General features: G+C 35.3%; 2 protein-coding genes across 5 annotated transcripts in view; both read left to right on the top strand.

Moving 5' to 3' along the window:
• The window catches only part of LOC126412359 (troponin T), a 44,685-nt gene extending 27,459 nt beyond the window's left edge, over positions 1–17,226 (top strand). For 2 of the 4 annotated variants that reach the window (XM_050081915.1, XM_050081917.1), the window contains exons 10-12: positions 1,671–1,749; positions 10,146–10,367; positions 17,010–17,226. In XM_050081915.1, the coding sequence (XP_049937872.1) occupies positions 1,671–1,749; positions 10,146–10,363 (297 nt within the window). In that variant the 3' untranslated portion in view covers positions 10,364–10,367; positions 17,010–17,226. Of the gene's footprint in view, positions 1–1,670; positions 1,750–3,326; positions 3,406–10,145; positions 10,368–16,988 lie in introns of all 4 variants that reach the window. The other 2 variants (XM_050081916.1, XM_050081913.1) reach the window with 2 other exon arrangements.
• A 2,900-nt stretch (positions 17,227–20,126) lies between these two features.
• Positions 20,127–20,723, top strand: LOC126412912 (zinc finger MYM-type protein 5-like). Its single transcript, XM_050082801.1, has one exon. The coding sequence runs from the start codon at positions 20,127–20,129 to the stop codon at positions 20,721–20,723; it is 597 nt and encodes a 198-aa protein (XP_049938758.1).
• Positions 20,724–24,153: the final 3,430 nt, after the last annotated feature.

The following is a 24,153-nucleotide window of genomic DNA, read 5'->3' on the forward strand; positions in this document are numbered from 1 at the left end:
TATATTAACCACTTCTTCATCTGTGATAACCAGATGCATATTTCAATGGAAAAACGATAACAGTGAGAAAAATGGTGCCTCTAAACTCCTTATTTGCATCTAGGCACATGTCCCAGTCCAATACAAAACAAAGATAAAGTAATGGGAGTCATTTATGCAATATTAAATTTGAAAGAATTAAGACATTTTTAATATATACTCAACATAATATAAAAGAGAGAGACGTAAATGACAAAGACAGATAAAAAATTAAACGTAATAAGCCATTAACACTAATACATACAGTAAAGCAATAAATCTTGTTTCACTATATCCTTTAATTCCCATATGAACATAGTACCTCCAAAAGGAGTTGCAAACCACTCTATTGCTTGCTGTATCTTTTGCATTTTACCAGCATTTTCTCACAACTATCAGTTTGAGAAACTGAAACATAAAAAGCTCATAATAATGTAGGAGTCAAAAGTAATCTAAGGGAAAAACAGTGGTAATGAAATATGTTAAAAATCAGGGTTATGTGAATAGAAAAGTAAAAAGTAAACACAAAATCATGACACAGAGCAAAAGAAGGAATGGGGAGAAATAGAGTTCTTTTATCTGAAGCCGTTATTTTTTTTAAAAAAATCATTGTATCTTCTTGAGAAGTATTCACTATAAATGTTTGTAAATGTTTTAATTAATTTTTCTTTTTAATGTTCTTTTTTTTTTTTTTAATTGAAAACACATCATTTACTTTTTGCTCTCTTTGATGGTCATGTACAGACATTTATTGCTAGGCAAGTGTGATTTTTCTCTACATATCTATCCCTGTTTGATTTTTTTTCATTTTTAACTTTCTTGTCCGTAGTTTAGACATAGAAAGAAAAACTGTCATCTGTGTGGCATTAACAAATGGGTGGCTAACTTGGGAACATGGCCTACAAGTGCTATCCTGCAAACCAAGATCAGCGGTGCTTGAGTTATCAGGCATATTGAATACATAGTTTTAGTGTGCTCACAGTGCTGTGAAATACACACAATACAGAACAAAGTAAATGAACTGGGAGGTATCTTAACCAGTAAACCTTTTGTATAAACCCTGGTGTTAGTATTACAATATTACTCAATTCCCTTTGGCACACAGACATAAGTCTAAAATAGTTAACCAGAATTTTAGTTACATGTAATGGTATCTCTCAATTTTTGCAATCTTTAACTTATTTTTCTAAACTGCTAGACTTGGTTACCTGACTTTGCACACACTGTGTTATCTGCAGCTGGTGGACTCTATTATTGTTTAAATAAATATGCGTGCCAATGGCTAAAAACCATTTATTTATTTCACGAATATATTGCTTAACTTTCAAACACCATTGATGTCATGAAGACATCTTGCTTATTTTCTTGCATTTCTATACATTGTACTTCCACTTTCATAACATTATTTTCCTTGTTAATTGTGTGTGGCCTTTACTGTGGATCTTAATCACATTAATTTCTATTTCTTATCAGATGTCAGACTTCATGCTTTTGACAACCGCATTTTTACCTCTTTTGTATCATTTCTTACTACCACTTTCAAAACAAAAGGCACATATCTAGCTGCAGTTTTATTCATGGAAGAAACTGTAATGAAAAAAAAACACAAATTTTTCTTGCTTAGTATAACATTTATTCCTGTCCTCATGCAGGGTTGGGCCACATTAAGCTCTGAGGTAAATGAGAAACTTTGGAAAGAGAAGTACGAAGTGTTTACCAAGAGAAGCAAGTGTAAGTAGTGAGGTGGTTCCAGCCACAGAGAACTGCATTTTTTGCTGCTTGTTTTTCCCTACCTCAGGCACCTCACTGCTGGGACAAAGCAACAGGCCTGCCGATATCTCCTAGAGATGTGTATTACTGCACTGATGTAATATGTTATTTATTATACCTGTGTTTATTCCCTTAGGATATTCTTCCACAGAATATATGGCTGGACCTTTACGAGATTGTTTGCTATTTCATGACTTACAGTCAAATAACAGTTAAATATTTATTAAAATGTGATAACACTAACACAACACTTAATTGTCCATAAAGTTAAAGAGAATTATATGACTGCTTATTGCAACCCTTTACAAATCTTTGTTCATTGCTACATGAGAACTGAAAATTCAGATCAATAATAAATATTTATAGTTCTTTTCATTCTGGAGGATTTTGAGTAACACTGAACACTATCAGCAGCATACGAATGCAGAAAATAATGTTGTGGTCATTCGTCAGAAGTTTATGTTCACATTTTTGGTGACAAACACTTGTATAGTGGAGAATGGTCACTACTTGAAGATTAACGAAAGTTAATATTAACAACATATGGAAAAGATAGAGTGCTACATACCATAAAAATGAAATGTTAAGCTGCAGACAGGCGCAATTAAAAGACACTTACACATGAGCTTTCGGCCACAGCTTTCGTCAGAAAAAGAAAGAGAAACATGCACACCCATTCATTCACACAAACATGCATATTTCATCCACACATGACCATCAACTCTGGCAGCTTGGACCAGAATGTCAAAAGTATTCTTTCAGAAAAGGAAACCAACCTGTATAATATTTAGAATTTATCAGTTTCTTGTTTGAAGTTTCTACATAAGCAGCTAAAGATGAATTTGCTAATCAATTCATCCTTTAATTGAATGAATGACTGCATGAATCTCAGTTCTATCAATTTCTCAAAAGAACAAATGATTCAAAAGCTCTGGAAAAGCAATTTATTGCAGATATTTATTCATATTTGTTTATGTTCCTTCATCTGCAAGCTAAAAGAAGATTTTTGTTCCTCTGATTTCAAACAATACTCTTTCCTATTTTTTGCCTTAATTCAAAGTAAAGAATAACAAAAAACATAAAATAGAAAATAATTCACTATATTTCTTCTCTGTAATTACTAAATCTGGATAAATAACCACATTCTCGTCTAAAGAGAGTTGTTAAATTCATTGCCTTGTTCATTTCACTGTTTTGGCACATAACACAGATGAATAATTGTGCCATCAAAATTGATCTTTTTTGTTGTAACTACAGCCTATATAGTTCTCTTTCCCTGCCGATGACGTGAAAGCTAACAGGTTGCATCTGTGGGTCCTTATGAAACCATACAGCATGTGCACGTGCAATGTCTTTTCACTTTGATTTAATTAATTTCTTTTTTTAAGAACAGCACCGGTTGCAAACTCGTATTGCCATCTCTCTGTGGAAGAATGACAACACAGCAAAACTAACATATCTGACTCCTGATGCATTTGTATGACTGATTGTGTGCTCCCATTTAATACAATGCGTGGCTGCTTGGTCTTCCCCTTCAGGGTTTAGCTGAACAAAACAAAGAAGTCCTGGAGAAGCAGTGGACCGATAAGGCTACCGAATTTGATTCAAGACAAAAATGTAAGTTATGTTCAAGAAAATTTTTTACAATGGAGGTAACATTTTTTTGCGATTTTAATATGTTTTTGCAGTAGCTTGGCATAGGAAAAAAGCAACAAAATTAAACTTGCAGTTAATTAGCAGTTAACTCTTTCTTAAAACAACTATATCAGTAGAGCTTTCTCAGGAGCCTATGCTTCACTCTTAACAAACACTTGCATATAGATTCATTGTGATGTTTTAACAGTAAATACCAAATTCAAATGACAGCAAAGCATTTTATTTGAAAATTAGTGAACACTAAAATGTTACATTATATCAAATAACTTTGTAGTTTACAAATCACATTCATTGAGAAAAGCAAACTGCTAAAACTGATTTAAAATTTTTGCTTTCTTTCATATTTCAAGTAATGTTTTTATCCACTGGGAATTTTTTTTCTGCGCAAAAATCTATGCATGTCACAATAAACTCAAGAGCAATGTTGATAATACATGGTAATCATTTAAGATTATATATTCCGAATACTGAGAAAAATGAACTACAAATTTCTTAGCTCTACAAATTGCCCCTTGTCAGGTTAACATTATCAGACAATGTGTTTTATATTGTAATTTAACAGTCCCTTATATAGAATCTTAACATTAAAAAATGATCTTGTCAGAACATTCAGAGCACACAGTTAATAATAACATCTTTTTCACTGACAACTAATACAGTTCTTTTAGATTATAAAAAAAGGTAAGGAATAATACAAATAAAACACTCTAACCTTAGTGAAACTGCTACAGTATCTTCTGGTTATATGATGACTTCCACAAGACGACATTAAACAACCTGCAGACAAAATACTATCACTTAACCCATAGCCCAGGGAATGCTACAGAATCTCTCCATGAGACAAGGCACTCAAGGTTACAATCTCTTAAAAGTCTATGATGATTTTCTTCAGTCTTTTTTGTAGTGCAGTGCAAGGATAATGGTGATACTAGTGGTCAGCTGGTGTTTCAATATGCTTAGTCTCTTGCACAAATTGAGTTGCTGGTTGTGGTATTCTTCAGACAAAGAGAATACACGATTTATATCATCTTCTGCAGTAGTCAGAGGAAAGAATAGGGGAGTCTCTGATGCCTACTCTATGAAAGTGACTAGGAAAGTTGTCTTGATGGACATTAGGTGCAGTCTAGCAAATGCTAAATCTGTAAACCATGATCTTTAGAGGGTATGGGTTGCAAATTATGGCATTATCTCTGCAACACTATATTTCTTTCCACTCCTCTTTTCACATATTAAAATTTCAGGGATGTTGTTGGATACATTGAAATCATGGTAAAACAACTGTGTGTTGTATGGTACATCATTTGCGAGAAGGTCCAAGACCCATTTTGTTGGGTGTCTGGGTAAGGTGGTATCCAGAGAAAGTTCAGTGAATTTTCATACTTCTATAGCTCAACCACATTTTGTATTATGTTCTTAAAATGAATGTTGTTCCTCCATACTTCTGGGGTGTTAAGAGCCAGTACACTTCCCAAGTCCGATGTGGTATGCATCTCGTTGCGGTCCTAGATGCTTGACATGATGATGGGTACTATCTCTGCTGTAAACACTGATACATTTTGGGGAGATAAGCACAACTGAAGGTGCTCGTCACATATAGCTGATGAATTATTTTCAATCGCTCACTGAAAATTTTAAAAATAGAATGCCACTCATTTGCGTAAGTGTTGTGAATATATTGTTAATGTATGATGTTTCTTGTTTGGGGAGCAGATGTATGCTTCACAAAGTGAGTAGTTGCGAAAAAGGAATTCTGAAGTGCAGGTTCATCTTGTGAACTAGATAGTATAAGATGATTGTTACAGATGGTTATTAATAATGAATGCTTAAATTAGAACAACTGAAACAACTCTGTGACTGGAAAGATTCTTACGACATGACTACATTGCACAGAATTAAACTTTAGGACCCCCAATTGTTCATAATTAGCTGATCAACAGGGGCTTTTCCAGACAAATGATAATTTGTCTCATAAATATTCCAATCATTTATTTTCTGAAGAAATATTCCTTTTCTTTGGTCTTACAGTCTGTGAGGCAACTGAGCTAAGATGGAAAGAATACTACCAGTACTATATGTGTCAATGCAAATTATTTACTGTAACAACTGGAAACATTTCCAAACTGTGGAAATGTATGTACAAATGATATCATCTGCACACTCAAACATATCATTACAGGGGAAATAAAAATATAAAACTGTAGTTCATGATAAGTAATGAACCAGCAGATTGCACCTAATCACAAATGCAAACAGAACCAAAATGTAATGCCTAATTCTTAAATATATGTCTATAAGATGACTGTGGGTGAGAACCACATATTATTCTTAACAGCACATTCTTGAGAGTTGGAGACTTTCTTTCTTAATGATGAGTTACCCCAGGAAGTTATTCTATATCACGTTATTGAATGAAAATATGTAAAATTTGTCAACTCACTGATTTGCCTCTCACCAAGATTTGCAATGATTCAAACTGTAAATATGGTTGAACTATGTTGTTTTAGGAGTCATTGTCTTCCTTAAGTACATTAGATCCCGCAGTGAAATAAACTACCGCAGTTATAATCTGCTGTCATCAGGAGTAAACTGAAATATTCACTTAATGACAGAAACTAAAACTATTATTTTAAGACTAATACTGATGATTATAACTTCCTAATATGTCATTCTTCTCAGTGAAAAGGTTCTAAAACCAAGATCAGTATTTTGAGCCAATTTTTCTTTAGTTTTGTTATAATGTGTGAGTATGTTGTGCCCAAATGACTGATCTTCCTCAGTTTGTTTTTTCGTACCACTGCAACTGAATTGTGAGAGAATTTTTGCTGTTTTTAACTTATAACTTGAATCACAATACTCCAGATTTCTTTCCTTGAATGCATGTTATAACTTAATGTGCTTTTATAGTAATAATGTCAAGCTGAATGTGGGACTGTATAAGTTTTGTTTTCTATGCAATTTACTGTTAAATTATTTCACATAATAACGAATTTTGATAAATGCAGCTGAAAAATACTTTGTAACAATGCAGTATAATGTTTATTTTATCAGGTTGCCCTCCATGGGGGCATTTTATCATTGTGCAGAACTTCATTTTAAGATTGCTATGTTGTTGGTTCTAGAAAAATAATCAAAGGTAGCAGTCACACTGTTTGTTTAGCTTTATTTAACTCCTTGGATTGTGTCATATTATAATCAATTTCATCTGACAAAATGACAATATTGTGAAGAGGATAGTTCCTACTCACCACATAGTGGAGATGCTGAGACACCGATAGGCCTAACTACGACTCAGCATCTCCACTAGATGGTGAGTAGCAACTATCCTTTTCATAATATAGTTATTATTCCATCCTGCATTTTCCATCATCTCATAAAATGAACACAGAAGGCCTTGACAAACAATAGCTGGTAACTTTTGCTGGCTGCTTCCTAATGGCTACTATTTTTAATGAGCTCTTATGTAGTCTCTTGATGAACAAGATTACAGTTTTCCTACAGGTACATAATGTTTTCAAACTACAAACATTTACAACAGGAATAATCTTAGAAATTTGTTCCATTGTTCACTGAAGGGCTTAGTTTACAGGACAGCAGCAAATGTGATTAATATGCAGATTTTGGGTGCAGATGCAGATCATAAAATTTCAATTTTTACTGCCTGCTTTACAAACATATCAGCAACTATTCCCTAAAAGCTGTGAGTAATACTTATAAAGACATCTATGACAAAGAAGAAACCGAAAGGTATAGTATGCCTCGAAAATTCTTGGTAAAGCATATGGAAATATTCATTAAAAGTATTACGTCCCATAAAAATATGTCCACAAAATGAAACGGCAGTATTTTCCCCCAATTATAAATCAGTGTTTGATGTCACACTTGAGAGCCAATAACTAATATAGAGACAATCAAGTAATCAAGGTCTTCTAGAATAAATAGCTTCCCTCCTATATCATAATTATTTATGAGATGATAATGATACATTTAAAAGGTTTATGGGAAGAAAGAAAAAAGAAAATCAAACAAAGAAAACTATCAGAGAGGAACTGTTGATTCTTCAGTTATAAGGAATACACTGAATAAACACATCACTAGGAATTATAACTGTTATTTATTCCTAATCTAATGAACAGCCTTATAGGCTCTTAGTTGTTATGAACAAGGTTAAATTACAAATCACAGTTCTTATTTCAGCACTCCTAATAGTAGTTATTATAAAGTATTTGTTATGCAGAGGAGAATAACTTTATGACACATAATTTAATAAAAAGTACTCACAAACACCAACTGATGTTTTAATCTTTTGACACTCAATCCATAAGACGACAGAACTTACAAAAATAGGATTTGCAATGTGGTCAACCTTACACATCCAAAGATTGCCTCACTTGGTATAGTTTACTGCCTATTTGTTGATGAATAGAGAGGTAATATTACATCAAATGAAAAAAAGGTGCAGAACTGGAACACTAGCTGCAATAACAACTGTGTAGGCATTGAGAATGGCACAGCTCTGATAATCAAGAACCAACATCAGACTCTGTGTAGCACTGATGTATGAGGGTGATCAACAACTCTGATTTCATCCATGCTACTTAGTGTAGCATCTCACTGGGGACTTTGCATCTGGGTTAAAAACAATGCATTCCACACTGACTACTGAGATAACTTATAGTGTGTTAAGTAAGTCATTGTTCATGTTTACAAGATGTGATGACATGAAGAAAGAATGCAGTTAACAATGAAATATTGTACCAAGTTAGACACAGAATTCATTTTTTCTTTTTCTGGGAAATTTAAAAGCATGTTACCAAAGAAAATTAAACAGTTCACAGTATTTTGTAGTTTGATGAGATGAAAAATCTGGTGATGACCTTTCTTGACATAGTGAAAGCATATGACAGTGTTCCCAGGGAAAAGGCATGGGCAACCTTGAAGAAAAAGTGAGTTGGAAAGCAAACACTTGAAGTCATCCATCCAGGCAATGTATGAAAAAAGCTCTACTCGTGTGCAGACACCAGTTGGAAGATCTGCATGGTTTAAGAATGTTATGGGACTAAGACAAGGAAGTGTGATATCATCACAACTAATTATAATGGTGATGGATGTAATAGTCAAAGAGGTGAAAGAAGCCCATAGAGGATGAGGATGAAGCTGTTAATATTTGCTGATGATATTGTGATGTGGGGAACAAGCAGTAAGGAGGTACAAAAATAAATAGCCATCCACATGATAAGGTCAAGAAATATGGAATGAGATTTAGTGTGGAGAAAAGTGAGACCATGGTGGTAACCAGAGGGGATAGAGAGGACAAGGGACAAATTCATGTTAAGGGACAGGATATTGAAATAGTGGACAACTTTAAATATTTGGGAAGTGTATTAATGGGGAATGCTCGTTTGGAGACAGAAATCAGCAAAAGAATACATCAGAGCAGTACATTTTACCAGTGTGTGAAGGGCTTGGTGTGGGGATGGGAAGTGCTAATGAGGTGCGAGCTGGTGCTATACAAGACTTACTTCACACCCATACTAATTTACGGCTCAGAGACTTGGACTGTGACCAGAAGAGAGGAGAGTGGGATACAATCCAGTGAAATGAAGTTATGAGAAGTATGCTAGGGAAGACTAGGAGAGACAGAGTGAAAAATGAAGATGTTCAAAATGGTTCAAATGGCTCTAACCACTATGGGACTTAACAGCTGAGGTCCCATCAGTTCCCTAGAACTTAGAACTACTTAAACCTAACTAACCTAACGACATCACACACATCCATGCCTGAGGCATGACTGAAGCATCTAGAACTGCTTGGCCACTGCAGCTGGTCATGAATATGTTAGGAAGGAAACTGGAGTGGAGAAGTTGACTGAGAAAATTGAAAAGAATAGATTAAAATGTTTTGGGCATGTGAAGAGGGTGGGAGATGGAAGAATACTAAGAAGAATGATAGAGTTGAAGATTGAGGGCAAGAGGCCAAGAGGAAGACCGAGAACAAGATGGATTGATACAATAGAGATGAGTTTAAGGAGGAGAAACCTGCTATGGAACCAAACTGTGGAAGAAGAATGGTGGAAAGACAGAAAAGTAGTGAAGTACCATTGATACCCCATCCCGACCAGATGCTGGATAGAGGGGAAATGAGGATGATGATGGTGTGATGTTTATTGCTAATTCCCCTCAGTGGAAATGTAATGACTGTGCTAGGTTTTATGACAGACTAAAATAGTTATCGGAGGTAATACCTATGAAATAAGAAAAAAACAGTGGTATGTACTCATCATTGCAACAAGTTACAATAGTGTGTCACACAATGACTGGAATCCATGTCCCTGCCCTTTCCAAGCAATGTACTACTAACTGCACTAGTCAAGCTGTCTCCATAGCTGGACAGTCAGTGTGCCTGACAGCATGTAATCCTTGGGTAATGCATAAAATAAGCTAGATGACTTTCAGGTAGTCAAGTGTTTAACACTTACTTCTTTCCTGCTAAAATGCAACAATTTGAAGATGCAATATCTATCAGGGCATTCTGTTGTTCACAGGTAACATCTGAATAAATTTACATTGTTACAGCTTGTAAACTTCACTTACTGAATCACTGTCATAATATTTGGAAATATTCTTGGCCAAAACACGGTTTGTTCTAGTCAGCTATTTTGGCACTAATTATTGAAATCATAATGCAAAGCATTATCCCCACAGCCAAGCTGCCCAAATGGTTTGGTGAGAGGCCAGGCAAGAAGAAGGGAGACCCAGACAGCCCCGAGGAAGAGGAAGTGAAGCCTGTTGATGAAGATGAGGAAATTGAAGAACCCAAGTTCCAACCTGAGCCTGAAGAGGAGGAGGTTGAAGAAGAGGAGGTTGAAGAAGAGGAAGAAGAGGAGGAAGAAGAGGAAGAGGAAGAAGAAGAAGAGGAATAGACAGGTATACACCAAAAAATTCTATATGTTTATTAAGGAAAGGAAAAAATTAATATATATCATATGTGTGACTGAAGTATCCTATTAAAAAACACTGAAGTATGAAAGGACATTATTTGTTAAGTCAAAATTAATTATAATATCTCACAAATACATTGACAGGTCCGTTCTCAGAACAACCAGTATGAAACAATTATGACACAGATTTTAGTTTTCATGACATTATCATGAAAAGAAAAGCCTGATGTAGTTGTCCTAATTCTGCACTGTTGGCACTTGTCGCTGCATCTATTTAGACAGTGTGTCAGGATACACTCTACCCTATATGTGCATCTGTTCTATGCATTTTGATTTATTTTTTTTTTCTAGTAGATGTTGTTGTTGTTGTGGTCTTCAGTCCTGAGATTGGTTTGATGCAGCTCTCCATGCTACTCTATCCTGAGCAAGCTTTCTCCCAGTACTTACTGCAACCTACGTCCTTCTCAATCGGCTTAGTGAATTCATCTCTTGAGTAGATACCTCACCAAAAACTAAAAGTAGCTCTCTGACACAAGTAGTATACTTGGCTTCATTTGAATTACAAACACCAGATTTTGCTTATTATCAAAATTACTTGACTAAATATAACTCACAGATTTCAAAAATTGAAAAGACCCTTCTCTACTAATACAAAAAATATCAAAGTAAAACATTTTTTTCATTTTGACATGTGTCAAGTATATTGCATTTCTATTTAAGGGAACAAAATCTGATAAATACGGGAAAAATACACTCAGAATTTCTGTTTGGTAACAAACTTCCTGCAATATTTGAAGCTACTTGATTAAGAATTTTTCTTGGGACAATTAGCATCTTATGTCCTCTGACATTTCTTTAATAATTTCACTTTTAGCTAAGTTCGTATAGCATACACTATGCTCTCATTATTAGAGCTCACAAAGTGCCCCAATTTTTACAAATAAGTGTAATAAATAATGAAAAATCAAACCACACAGAAAGGGTATTGAGTGGCAGACAAGCTTATTGAAAAGACTGCTAGATATTATTGGCTATCAGACTAAGTCCCTTGTCAGATGTAGCCAAAACACATCCATATCCACATGCATAATTCATGCACTGTATGTGACTTGTGAATGTATGTGTGCTTTGGCTGTATCTGGCAAGGACTTAGTCCAGCAGCTGATAACATCTAGCAGTCTTTTCAATGTCCTCGCCTGCCATTTAATACATACTCTGTGCGATGAGTAGCAATCCACTCATTTCAAATAATACTGAATTCCTAAAGACCAAATTGCAGATTGCAGTAAACCACAATAATATGATTCCTTAGCCACTGTGGTAGCCCAATTAGTAATGACACCTTACAAACAACAAGCCATAAAATTACTCTTAAATTAATTGCTTGAGCCAAGTATAGTGTGTTAAGTGTAAGTTGGCCAAATACCTGAGGGTTTTGTGGTGAGCAGAGGAAATAAGCCCAACCCCCACACAGACCACCATGGGATGAGGAGCTATGTGGGGGAAGAGGGGAGGAGGGAACAAGCTCCATGTGCCTCCCACATTACAGGCACCTTAATTTATGCTTCATGCTTCAGCAAAAGCAGAATTCATGTACCGAGGTAAAAAAGACTTAAATATTGTTTATAACTGAAACTGAAATTGTCTTATGTATTGGCATGTTTAATAAAGAACATAACTGCAACAATTATGTACACTTATTAGAAGGAAAGGAAACAGTGCAAAATAGAGTGAAGTACAGCACAGTGACACAGCAGACAAAGGATACCTCAGACAGTACTGTCAGTTAGGCAACACTGGCTGAACTGGAAACAAATGACTAGCGGTTGAAGCCTTCCAGTTTCTTTCAATTCAGGATTAGAGAGTTGTTCGAACAACTTGCAAACACACTGTATATCTCCAGGGCTATCTACAACAACCATCAGAAGATACTGGTTCAGTGTACAAATTCCTATATCTACCTCTATAGTTCGCAAGTGACCTTACAGTATGGTAGAGGGTACTTTGTGTGCCACTGTGCTTTTCCTATTCCAGCTGTGAATAGATCCCAGATTATAATGATTGTTGGTAAGCCTCCATGTGAGTTAGAATCTCTTGAATTTAACTTCATGGTTTTTTCATGAGATATACATAGTAGGAAGCAGTATATTGATTAACTCTTCTAAGAACATCTGCTCTCAGAATGTTAACAGTAAACCACACCATGATGCAGAATGCCTCTGTTGTATCATCTGGCACTGTGGCACTGGAGTTGGCTGAGTATCTCCACGATGCTTCGAAGCCTATGAAATGAATCTGTAACAAAATGCCTACTCTCCTTTCAATCTTCTCTGTTTCCTCTATCAATCCTCTCAAGTACAGATTCCAGACTGAAAAGTAATATTGAGGTACTGGTCAAATGATGGCTTCATAAGCTGCTTCCTTTGTGACTGGACCGCATTTCCTGAGGATTCTTCGAATGAATCTCCATCTGGAATCTGCCTTACTTGTGATTAGTTTTATCTGGTCATTCCACTTTCAATCACTTTTTAAGCATACCCCTAAATATTTTATGGATGTGACTGGTTCCAGTCATTTATCTGCAATTGTGTAATCATACAATAATGGGTCTTTCTACATATATATGTGCAATATGTTATATTTGTTAATGTTGAGGGTCTACTGCCAATCATTACACCAAGTGTTGATCCTCTGCATGTCTTCCTGCATTTCGCTAAAAATGTTCCATTGCAATTTCTCTGTACACAACTGCATCATCCATGAAAAGCCTCACAGAACTTCCAATGTTATACACTAGTCATTTACATATAGTGTGAAAAGCAATGGTCCAACAACACTCCCTTGGAGTATGCCTGAAGTTACTCTTATGTCTGAAGATTTCTCTTCATTGAGAATGATGTGCAGGTATTCTGTCTGCTAGAAACTTTTCAGTCCAGTCACACTACTTGTCTTATATCCCGTAAGCTCATATTTTGGTCATTAGAAAACAGCACACAACTGTACCAAACATCTTCCAGAAGTCAAGGAATATGTCATCAACCTGGACACTCATGTCTACCACTTTCTGGATCTTGGGGACCAACAAAGTGAGTTGAGATTCACACAATCCTTGTTTCTGGAACCCATGCTGATTCCTACAGTGTAGATTTTTGGGCTCCAGAAATGTCATCATATGTCAGCGTAAAATATGTTCCAAAATTTTGCAACAGACCGACCTCAGAGATATACGAGGTGTGACAATAAAGTAATGAGACTGATGTGAAAAAAAATGTTGCTTACCATTTTAGTCAAGTTTACTGTTGTCTCCTTCAAAGTAGTTCCCTTCTGATTGCACACACTTTTTCCAGCATTTCTGCCATTGATGGTAACATTTCTGGAACTCATCTTCTGTAATATCCTCCAAGACCCTCGTCACAGCTTTTTGGACATCTTGTGTTGCTTGGAAATGGTGTCCCTTGACCGCCGTTTTGACTCTTGGAAATAGAAAAAAGTCGCACGGAGCAATATCTAGTGAATAAGGTGGCTGTGGTAGTACTGAAATTTGTTTTGAGGTTAAAAATTGCTGTACTGACAGAGCAGTATGGGATGGCGCATTATTGTGATGCAGAATCCAATTAACAGCAATGTTGGCACAGACACAAAGAACTCTTTTATGAAGTCTTTCGAAAATTTCTTTGTAGTAATATTGGTTAACTGTTTGTCCAGGAGGCACCCACTCTTTATGAACAATTCCCTTGGAATCAAAGAAGCACACAAGCATGCATTTCACTTTTGACTTTGACATGTGAGCTTTTTTTGGTCTGGGTGATCCCTTTGAGCACCATTGCGAACTTTGGTGTTTTGTCTCTGGATCGTACTGAAAAAACTAACATTAATCACCAGTGATAACATGGCTCAACAATTCTGGGTTGATTTCCATTTGCTCTAACGGATCAGCTGCCACATTTTTGCGTGTTTCTTGCTGTTGTAGCGCGAGATTTTTGGGGACCTTTTTTGCACAAATCTTTCTCATACCAAGATCTTCAGTTGTTATTAGATAAATCATTTCTCGGCTGATGTTCAGTTCTTCTGCAATCATTTTCACGGATAATCTTCAAACAGATCATACAAGTTCACGCACCCTGGCCAAGTCGACATCCGTCCATGAGGTTGATGGTCGTCCACTGTGGTCTTCATCTTCAACATTCATTCCACCTTCAATAACCATTTTATGCCAATGAAAAACTTGAGCTATTTGACATAACCTCCTCTCCAAATGCGTTCTGAAGTTTACCATAAGTTGTCATCACGTTTTCACCCAATTTAAAGCAAAAAGAAATGGCATACCGTTGCGCAATATTATGTGGTTCCATTTCTGTGATAAGAGACACAAACACTTGTCAACTTATTAGCGGTTCCATTTCTGTGACAAGATACACAAACGCATGTTGACTTATTACAGCACAACTCACGACTGAGCAGTTGTATCGATGTGCTGCTTGGACTAGAAACAACTTATAGATCAAGGTCAAAGATATTGTGCCCACGCAAGCCTGCAGGGTTTCCCCATCTTGCAAAGAAAATCAGTCTCATTACTTTATTGTCGCACCTCTTAGGCCTATACTTCTGTGCATCTGTTTTGGCCCTTCTTGAAAATGCAAATTGTCTGCCCTTTTTTTGGTTCAATCATTAGGAACACTTCCCTCCACGAGAAACCTACAGTACACTGCTGATACAAGAGGAGCAAGATCTTTTGCATACTGTACGTAAAACAGTTCTTGTATCTCTTCAGGTCCAGTGGTCTTTTCTCTGTTGAGGAATTTCAATTAATTTTCTATCCCACAGTCACTTATTTTGATATCTGTCACTGACATTTGTGCACTGATTTAAAGCAAGAACATGGTGTGACCTTCCTCAGAGAAACACATGTGTGAAATGACATTTAGTATTTCTGTCTTCCCTGTGTCATCTTCTGTTTTAATGCCACTTTCATCACAGAGTGTCTGGGTGGATTGCTTCAATCTTTCTACTGATTTAATGTAAGACCACAACTTCTTAGGATTTTCTGTTACATCAATATATACAATTTTACTTTAAAATTAATTGAATACTTCATGAATTGCTCTCCTTACACTGATTTTGGCTTTGTTCAATTTTTGTTTGTCTGCAAGGCTTTTACAACATTTAAATTTGCAGTGAAGCTATCTTTTTATTTGGTAGCAGCTTTCTGACAAGGCTGTTGAACCACAACTTTGCTCAGCACATACCTATCCAGAGTGTATTTTCATCATCTGTACTTGGCATTGCCAACAACCCCTACAGGATAGGCTTAATCTCTTATACATATTACTGATATACTTATTTACAGACACCATTACAGACATCAACTTTGCCCGTTCATGCTCGACATTTTTAGTGCTGGAGATGAAATTTTCATGCTGACCTCTCAGGTATTCTGAAATTTGTTTCTTATTTATCTTGCTAATCCAAAAATTTCATCCTAAATTTCTTTATATTCCTATTTACAATGATGTTTGGTGATACTATGATGGATTTGTGATCACTGATTCCCCATTCTATGATAACTGTATCAAACAGTTCATCCTAAATTTCTTTATATTCCTATTTACAATGATGTTTGGTGATACTATGATGGATTTGTGATCACTGATTCCCCATTCTATGATAACTGTATCAAACAGTTCAGGCCTGTAGATGCAAAGAGATCTAATATGTTACCTCATGAGTCAGTTGGAAAAGGCATTTATGACAATTTCAATGATTCTCTGTCCCTACTACCCAACTTAATCACTCAAGTTTCACAGTCTGTAGCTGGTAAGTTGAAAATCTCCAATTAATACTATATTACTACTCTTAATGCTACAACATGAGAAAGAAATTTATCTGAAATATTCCCAAAGTTTCCTTCAAATGTTCTGATGCTCTTGCTCCTCAGGCAGAAGATTTATAACTGCATTTGATGACCATATTTGATCCACATTTAACATTCATTCAAAGCCAAATTATTTCACATTCAGAATCTGTGCTAACCACTCTAGATATTACAGTATTTTTTTTACAGCTATAAACATGCCATCACCACTGGCATTTATCTTTTCTTTGAGATATACATTCCAATCTGAAATTGGAATTTTTGGTACAAATAGTATTCTGCCTATGGGAAAAAGTGATTGACATATATTATACAATAATTTTCATTTCTTTTAGGTCCATTTACAGAATACACATTTAATTGTGGCCATTTTGTCCATCTTCAGAGACAATAAGACTTAGGCATCATATGGTGAACAGAGTTCTCTGGTTTAGTATGACAACACATGTAGTGGACATACCGTTCACCACATGCAGTTTTATGGTTTCTGAAGATGGCCAAATGTATAGATGAAAGCATTCATAATTAAAATTGTGCCCTCTGATTAAGGATGGAAGAAACAAAAATGATTCCGCAATAAACTGTGGAAGATATTTTTACAAGCTTCGTCACTGATAGTATTGTGATTTTCGTTACAAGGGAGACATGGTCATTGTTTGCATGTACGCAGTTTCACACAAATAAATATACAATTATTGTCTCCTTTGAAATATAGTAATTTTTTGCATTTTTCAGCTGATTCTTTCTATGCTCCAGGGTTTGCAGAAGAGCTTGGCCATTCTCCTCAAAGAAGACCACTTCACATCTCCATCTGGGTTAATCACCTCAAAATTCCAGGACTGAACATCATTCATTGTAGGGGTGGAGCCATCAGAAGTTGCAATATAATGATTTCAGTTATTGCACACATAAAATAATTGGATATCATTGTAACATAAAAATATTTTAAATATACTGGATAATGTTGTTTTTATCGTTCGGTTTATTTTAAAGTCAAAATATTTTTATACATTTACATCTTATACTGTGAGCCTGTTACACATTATATTCTACACCTGTTACAGTTCTCTGTCAATTAAAATGTGTAAGGTTGTTCAGTTTATGTCAAAACAGAACTCTCAATGAAGTATCTTTGACTTGCAACTGACTTGTGTAATTACCGTTTATTCTGGTAAAGTCTTCAAGAAAGTCTATCCATGCCTTTAATTACTAACACCAATGAGTTCACATGGCTGGATTCCAGAAATCACCAACATCTTAAATGAAGAAAAAATTATGGACAGCCCTCTATTTCTTTTAGATTTTTCATCAATTTTCTTTTTCTTTGGGGGAAAGGTGTATATGTATTTGTGTGTCTATCTAACAGTGCTTTCCCGTTTGGTAAGTCACAGCATCTTTTTTTAAAATATGTTTGTATACTTCTTTATACAATATTTAACAAACAAGATACCTTAATTCCTTATGTCATACTTTTAATATTACATCATCTCTTAATGTCATGGGAACTGTGAAGCTTTTTATGTTTGTACCGTATACGAGCATTTACTACTAGCACAAGACATATCAAAGAACAATAAGTAAAGTTAATACAATACTTTTCCAACTCATTCAAAAGTAACCATAAGACAGGAAAGATCCACCCTGCAATAGCAATATTAGAAAATTTCAGAGAACTGACACAATTACACAAAACATTAAATCAAAATACAACTTGAAGAACTAAGGAATATTACAAACTTCCAGAATGCTAGAGTAATTGCTGGGCAGCAACTTTGTTAATCAATACAATGGAAAACCAGCCAAAGTTGCAAATTCCACCTTATCTACTCAATGACTAGTTTTGGGTATGGTCCCATTTTCATCTCACCCAGATAGTCAAAATGTAACAATGAAAACGATCAATTTTTGACAAAATAATTTAATTGGATGGATAAAAAATCTACTCAAGAAGTGGTGGCAGATCACACACATAAAAGAAGGTTGTAATTAGGCGAGCTCTCAGAGCCAGAAGCTCCTTCTTTAGGCAGAAGGATTGAAGGGTAGGAATACGGGGGAAGGAAAAGGACTGGAGAGGTCTAGGAAAAGGGGTAGATTTCGGAAATGTCACAAAGAACTGCGCGTAAGGGGAGACTTAATGCACAAGATGAGAAGGAAAAATGATATTTCCCAAAATATAAGAACCACGTCAAGATAACAGGCATACATTTGTAACAAAGTGCAAATGGTCAGTTAAAGAGCATACAGTTAACAAACATATATGTATAACAAAGTGTAAATGAATAGTGACAGAGCATAAAATTATCTGTACACCTTGTAACTGATCATTTGCACTCTGTTAAATGTATATGATTGTTATCTTGACATGGTTCTTATATTTTGGGGAATACCTTTTGACTATCTGGATGATTTAAAAAAAGGTCCCAACCCAAAGCTAGACACTGAGTAAATAAAAGTGAAATTCACAACTTTGGCTGTTTTACTGTTGTATTAAAAATATTAATTTAACCTTTATTTGATAAGTTGTATTCATGACTCTAGGTGTTGAAATTATGAAGGCTATTCATAAATTAACGTCCAACTGTCTATAAAAAAAGAACGAAAAACAGATAATTTGTATAAAATCTGTACTTACACATTAACAGTACTTCTCCACACAGTCATCACCAAAAGTTAAACATCTGACTTAGCTTGACACCAGCAGCTTTATCCTTTCATCAAAGGGTAGAACTGTATAATGTTTCAGCCAGTTGTTTCAGCATCTCTCAGCCCATCATTGGTCATGAAGTGCTAAGTAGCCAGTCAGGCCTTCATCTTGAGGAAGATTGATAGTAACCAGTGGCGGCATTAAGTGTCGGCAACTGCTGATGGCCTCACACCTGTGGGATTGTTGCAAAGTTGTTGAAGGTGTTACAATGTTAGCTGCTTAATTGTCTGTCTCTATTTCTGTATGAATGTAGTAGTATTTATCGAGGGTCGTCTGGTAACATTATGACAGTTAAGTCCCATTACAAGATGCATCTAAGATGTATATCTATGGGGCAACACATTAAGCGTACAAGTTTGGGACTGCAGACTGCTTCTGGTAGGCCTATTACACTACAAGGTTCACGCGTGATACACCTGTCGTGGATCACCACATGTGCACTGCACGGCAGTACAGCATGAAACTTGAAGGAGACTGTTTTGTTGTAAAGTCGTTCACACAGACTAAAAAAAATTTGTACAATAAATTATTAAATTATTTATTTAGAGAGAAAGCTGATCACCATATTAAAGAAAGATGTATATTAAATGGAAAATACATTTACTTTTCTTTATATCATATTCCCAGCCTGCTTGGTATGCACAGTTTTTCCGAATTGACACTTCAATCCAAATAACAAGTAAATGCAACATTGCTTTGTGGAAGAGACAATACGGGCATGAGCATTGTCTTGGCTCTCTGAAACCAATCCTACCAAGTGTAACTTTGCTCTTTTTTTCAAGTTACTGGACTGGTACAAGTGAACAAGTCTTTTATCTCTGAAGGTGTGGTTGTACCAATTTCAGCCATACATTCTAAAGGAACCCCATCCTATGGTAAGTCAGTATACAAATACATTTCTTGATGTATTTATTTGGCTGCTATCATACATGACATTAAAAAAAAATATTCTGCCATGTATGATAATCACACAGCCTATTGGCTTTATACTATGAGATTGAGTGCTTTAAATACCCTCCTGTACTTGTCAATGTACTTAGCACAAAATGTTTTTTAGATCATCATGTCTGGAGGACCCTAAAGAGACAGAGGCATAGGGAGAAAATGGGAATCAAAAAGTAAAACAAAAGGCTTAGACGATTATATCCAACCTAGCTATGAGTTCGAATATGATCAAATTTCTTAAGAAAATTTCAGGTGTAACTCCTCCAGAGGCCTGCGATGAAGCTCTTATCCAAATGTCTTTAGTTTCTGAAACAGAACCAGCTTCAAGGTCGAATAAATCTGTTAGCCTTTCTGATACAGCATCAGAGTTGGGTGAAACTGCTGTGATCCGTGATTGTGAGCCGAATAAAGACCCCAAAAGTGATAATCAAGAGCAAACCGTTCAAATAGGAGAGTCACTAATAGAATTAGATCCAGGAGAGTGGGTATTTCCAGTAACAGATTTGCAGCATCATGATTTAATTCAAAATGGTCCCCACCAAAACCTAGAGAAACCTGATGAAAGTTATCCCAAAGATGCAAATAAAAGACATTTTACTAAATTTCATTTTACTAGAAAACTGAGTAACAACAAAAAGCAACATCACAGATGGTTAGCTTACTCCACATCTCAAGACAAAGTTTATTGCTTGCCAAGTCAACTTTTTTCACATTTGCAGACACAGACAGTAAAAGAAGGATTTTGCAATTGGAAAGAGATGAGTAGGATATTGCAAAGGCATGAACAAAGTCAAGGACACATGGAGTGCATGATTAGATGAATGGAATTCTGTAAAGTAATCAAATACGGAAAAACAATAGATAATAAAAACGAGATACTGGTAAGGGAATCACAAAAGTATTGATAAAACTTCTTTGAAACATTGGTCGATATTATATAGACTGAATGATAGCAGAAACAGTGGAAATTTTATAGACCTATTTAAATTGTTATCCAAATATCATCTAACACTAAATGAGCACTTGCATTGTATAATTAACAAAAAACATCTTCGTCAGCATTATCTGAGCCACAACATACAAAATGAATTAATTACATTTATGTCCAAATCTGTGATCAACAAAATTATAAGCAGACTCAAACAAGCAAAATATTATGCCTTCATGCTTGATTGTACCAGGGATCAAGCCATGTTGAACAAATGTCAATAATATTAAGATTTTGTCATTTCTCAACTGGAGAGATAGAGGAACATTATTGCCATCGCAGAAACAACAGGAAGGTATTTAACAAATGCCACTTTAAATAAACTAGAAAATAATGGCCTAGATATCTAAAACTGTTGAGGACCGGAATATGATAACTGTGCCAATATGGTTGGCATTAATAATGGTGTAAAAACAAGAATACTCAATATTAATCCACAAGCTTTGTTCATGCCATGCAGATGCCATTGTTGAAACTTGCTTTTGTTAGATGCCACTAACACTTCTACAACAGCTAAAAAGTTTTTCGGCTTCATGAACAAAGTTTATGTGCTTACAAAATCAAGCAAGCATTGGAATCATATAAAAACTAAACTGAAATTGACATTGAATCCTCTGTCTGGCACATGACAGGAAAGTAGAATCATAGCTGTGAAAGCGATATTTCTGAATTTGATAATATCATCAAAAGTGTGAGTGACTTGAAAAATAGAACTGATGATTCTGAAACTCTTGGCGACTGTGAAGCAGTCTTGAAGGGAATATTAACTTTTGAGTTTACTGTTGAAATACACATGTGGTATGGGATTTTAATATGTGTCAACAATATAAGTAAACTATGGTAATCGGTTCAAGTGAACTTGAAAGTCGCTATTGATACTTTACATTCATTTGTGATTGGACTCAGAACTCAATTGTTTGTGGAAAAAAGTAGTTATGAAATTGTGTCTCAGTTTAAAAAAAGAAAAAAGCACAGAAAAAAAAATTGATGAACCTATAGAATCTGCTGAAATGCAGCTGAGATGCTATAATAGTCGACACTGAACGTCGATTCAAATCATTCTATGAATATTTTGAACGATTTAGTTTTATTTACGATATGAATTATTTAACATTGTTATCCAAGGACGACCTTCCCAAACATTGTAATGATTTAGGTACAATACTTCAAGAAGACGAAAATAGTGACAAACAGCCTTTCGAACTTTATGAGGAACTCCAACTCACAAAAAGCACAGATATATATAAATCATGTAATAAAAACCACAGCAAAAAATCTTGCAGCAACCCAGATAAGAAATTGAGTAAAACAAACAATGTATCAAATGCAACAGATAAAGAACAAGATGCAACACAGAGTCACGAAATGCTAAGAGAAAAAAAAAAACACACATCATAATTCACTCTCATGGTTTTGGAAGAAGGATGGCCACGAAAATGAAGACCCTGACAACTCAAAAAAACATTAAAATTGCAGGCATCGTGAAACCTGGAGCAAGATTCAACTAGATCCTCACCAACACTGAAGACTGCAGTAATGTATCAAAGAGTGACTTTGCAGTTATTATACAAGGTTCCATTGATGTATACCACAATGAAACAGCTGCAACAACAACAGCCATGAAGACAACACAGACAAGTTAACAAACACAAATGTTATCTTATTTAAAATACCTCATAGCTAAGATTTAATCGAATCATCACGTGTAAATAGAGCAATAACCAAAACTAAGTAGTATTTTGAAACAATTTGCAAACAGTTTAAAAATGTAATGCTTTTAGATATTAAGGAATGTCTCACTTGCAACCATCAATCTTCTGACAATTGTAACTGCTTGACAACTTGTCATACAAGACATGGTCAAGGCCTACATGGATTAGGAAAGACACTGCTGGCCCAAAAAATGGTAAATAATAAATTCTCTTGCATCAGCAAATTAGAACATATGTCTCAGAACCAGATCAAGGAAACATATAAGGCTCACCAAGCCCAAAATGTGTCAGACTTGGGCTAAACAAAGAACTTCAAAACACAATATCAAAAACATACTTCAAGTAAATAATCAAACTAAGCTCAGTGTGAGCAATATACCACCGTATAGCAAAAATGAACTACTTTTGTTACATATAAAGGCTGGAGGAAATTACATGTGGCATTCTCTGTGTGAATGAACATTGGATTGAAAGTGCAGAAATAAGTTTATTTCTACCATTCGGCTACTCACTGCCAACAAGCTACTGTGGACAAAATGATATCCATGGTGGAGTGTCCACGTATATCAACAAAAATATGAATCTAAAATATTCAGTCATAGACCTCACAAGCCTGTCTGTTGAAGGACTTTTTGAAGCATCTGCCTTGGTTATAAACACTCAAAAATCCATTATTGCAACCGTTTACTGACTACCAGCTTCTGATGAGCAGATATCCACAGAAAAACTCTCTGAATTAGTCTTACTGAATCCAAATATAAGCAATATAAAACATTTATCACAAGAGACATTAATATAGATGTAAGAGTAAAGAGAAAAACTGTGATACACATCCTAAATATCTTAAGATCAATGAATTGCTACTGCTTAAATGAAAAACTGACCAGAATGGAGGCATTCCTTAACAATATAATTAGCAATGTGTATAGGAATCAAGTAGAGTGGGATACCATCAAATTAGGACTATCTGACCATGATGGCATATGGCTCAAAATTGGAAATTTGACACTTGATGATACCGGGAGACATACATATAGAGCTCTCAAGGAAGAGAACATTGAAATAATGAGAACTGAGCTGAGTAGAATAGAATGGGCCAGAATACTAACCACTGGCAAAGATATAAATGAAAGCTTTTCTGCATTCATAACCAATATAAAACATACATTAGACAGTAACTGCCTTCTTATTACTAAGAGTTGTAACCCTAGCAATATGCATAAACCACAATATACAAAAAAAGTGGTACACCCCACACCTCAATAAAATCAGAATCCTTTTACTCATGCTGAAGGACAAAATTGAAGGCAGTCAAGAAAACAAGAATAGATACATAAACTTAAGAAAAATATACAAATCTGCAATTAAAGCGGCAAAAATGAAAGCAAATGAAGAGTATATTTTAAATTCTAAAAACAAATGTAAAGAAAGCTGCCTGGAACATAGTTAAAAGCAAGATAAACATGGGAAAGGAAGGAATCAGTAACCCAAGTAATTGTAACACTCTCAACGAACACTTCATAAATTCAGTAAATGCCCATGTACCAAAAA

The sequence above is a fragment of the Schistocerca serialis genome, chromosome 7 (genome assembly GCF_023864345.2).
Source record: "Schistocerca serialis cubense isolate TAMUIC-IGC-003099 chromosome 7, iqSchSeri2.2, whole genome shotgun sequence".
Classification (NCBI taxonomy): Eukaryota; Metazoa; Arthropoda; class Insecta; order Orthoptera; family Acrididae; genus Schistocerca; species Schistocerca serialis.

What these genes read in the sequence shown, in the direction of transcription:
- LOC126412912 (XM_050082801.1), top strand. Translation starts at nt 20,127, where the DNA reads ATGATCAAATTTCTTAAGAAAATTTCAGGTGTAACTCCTCCAGAGGCC.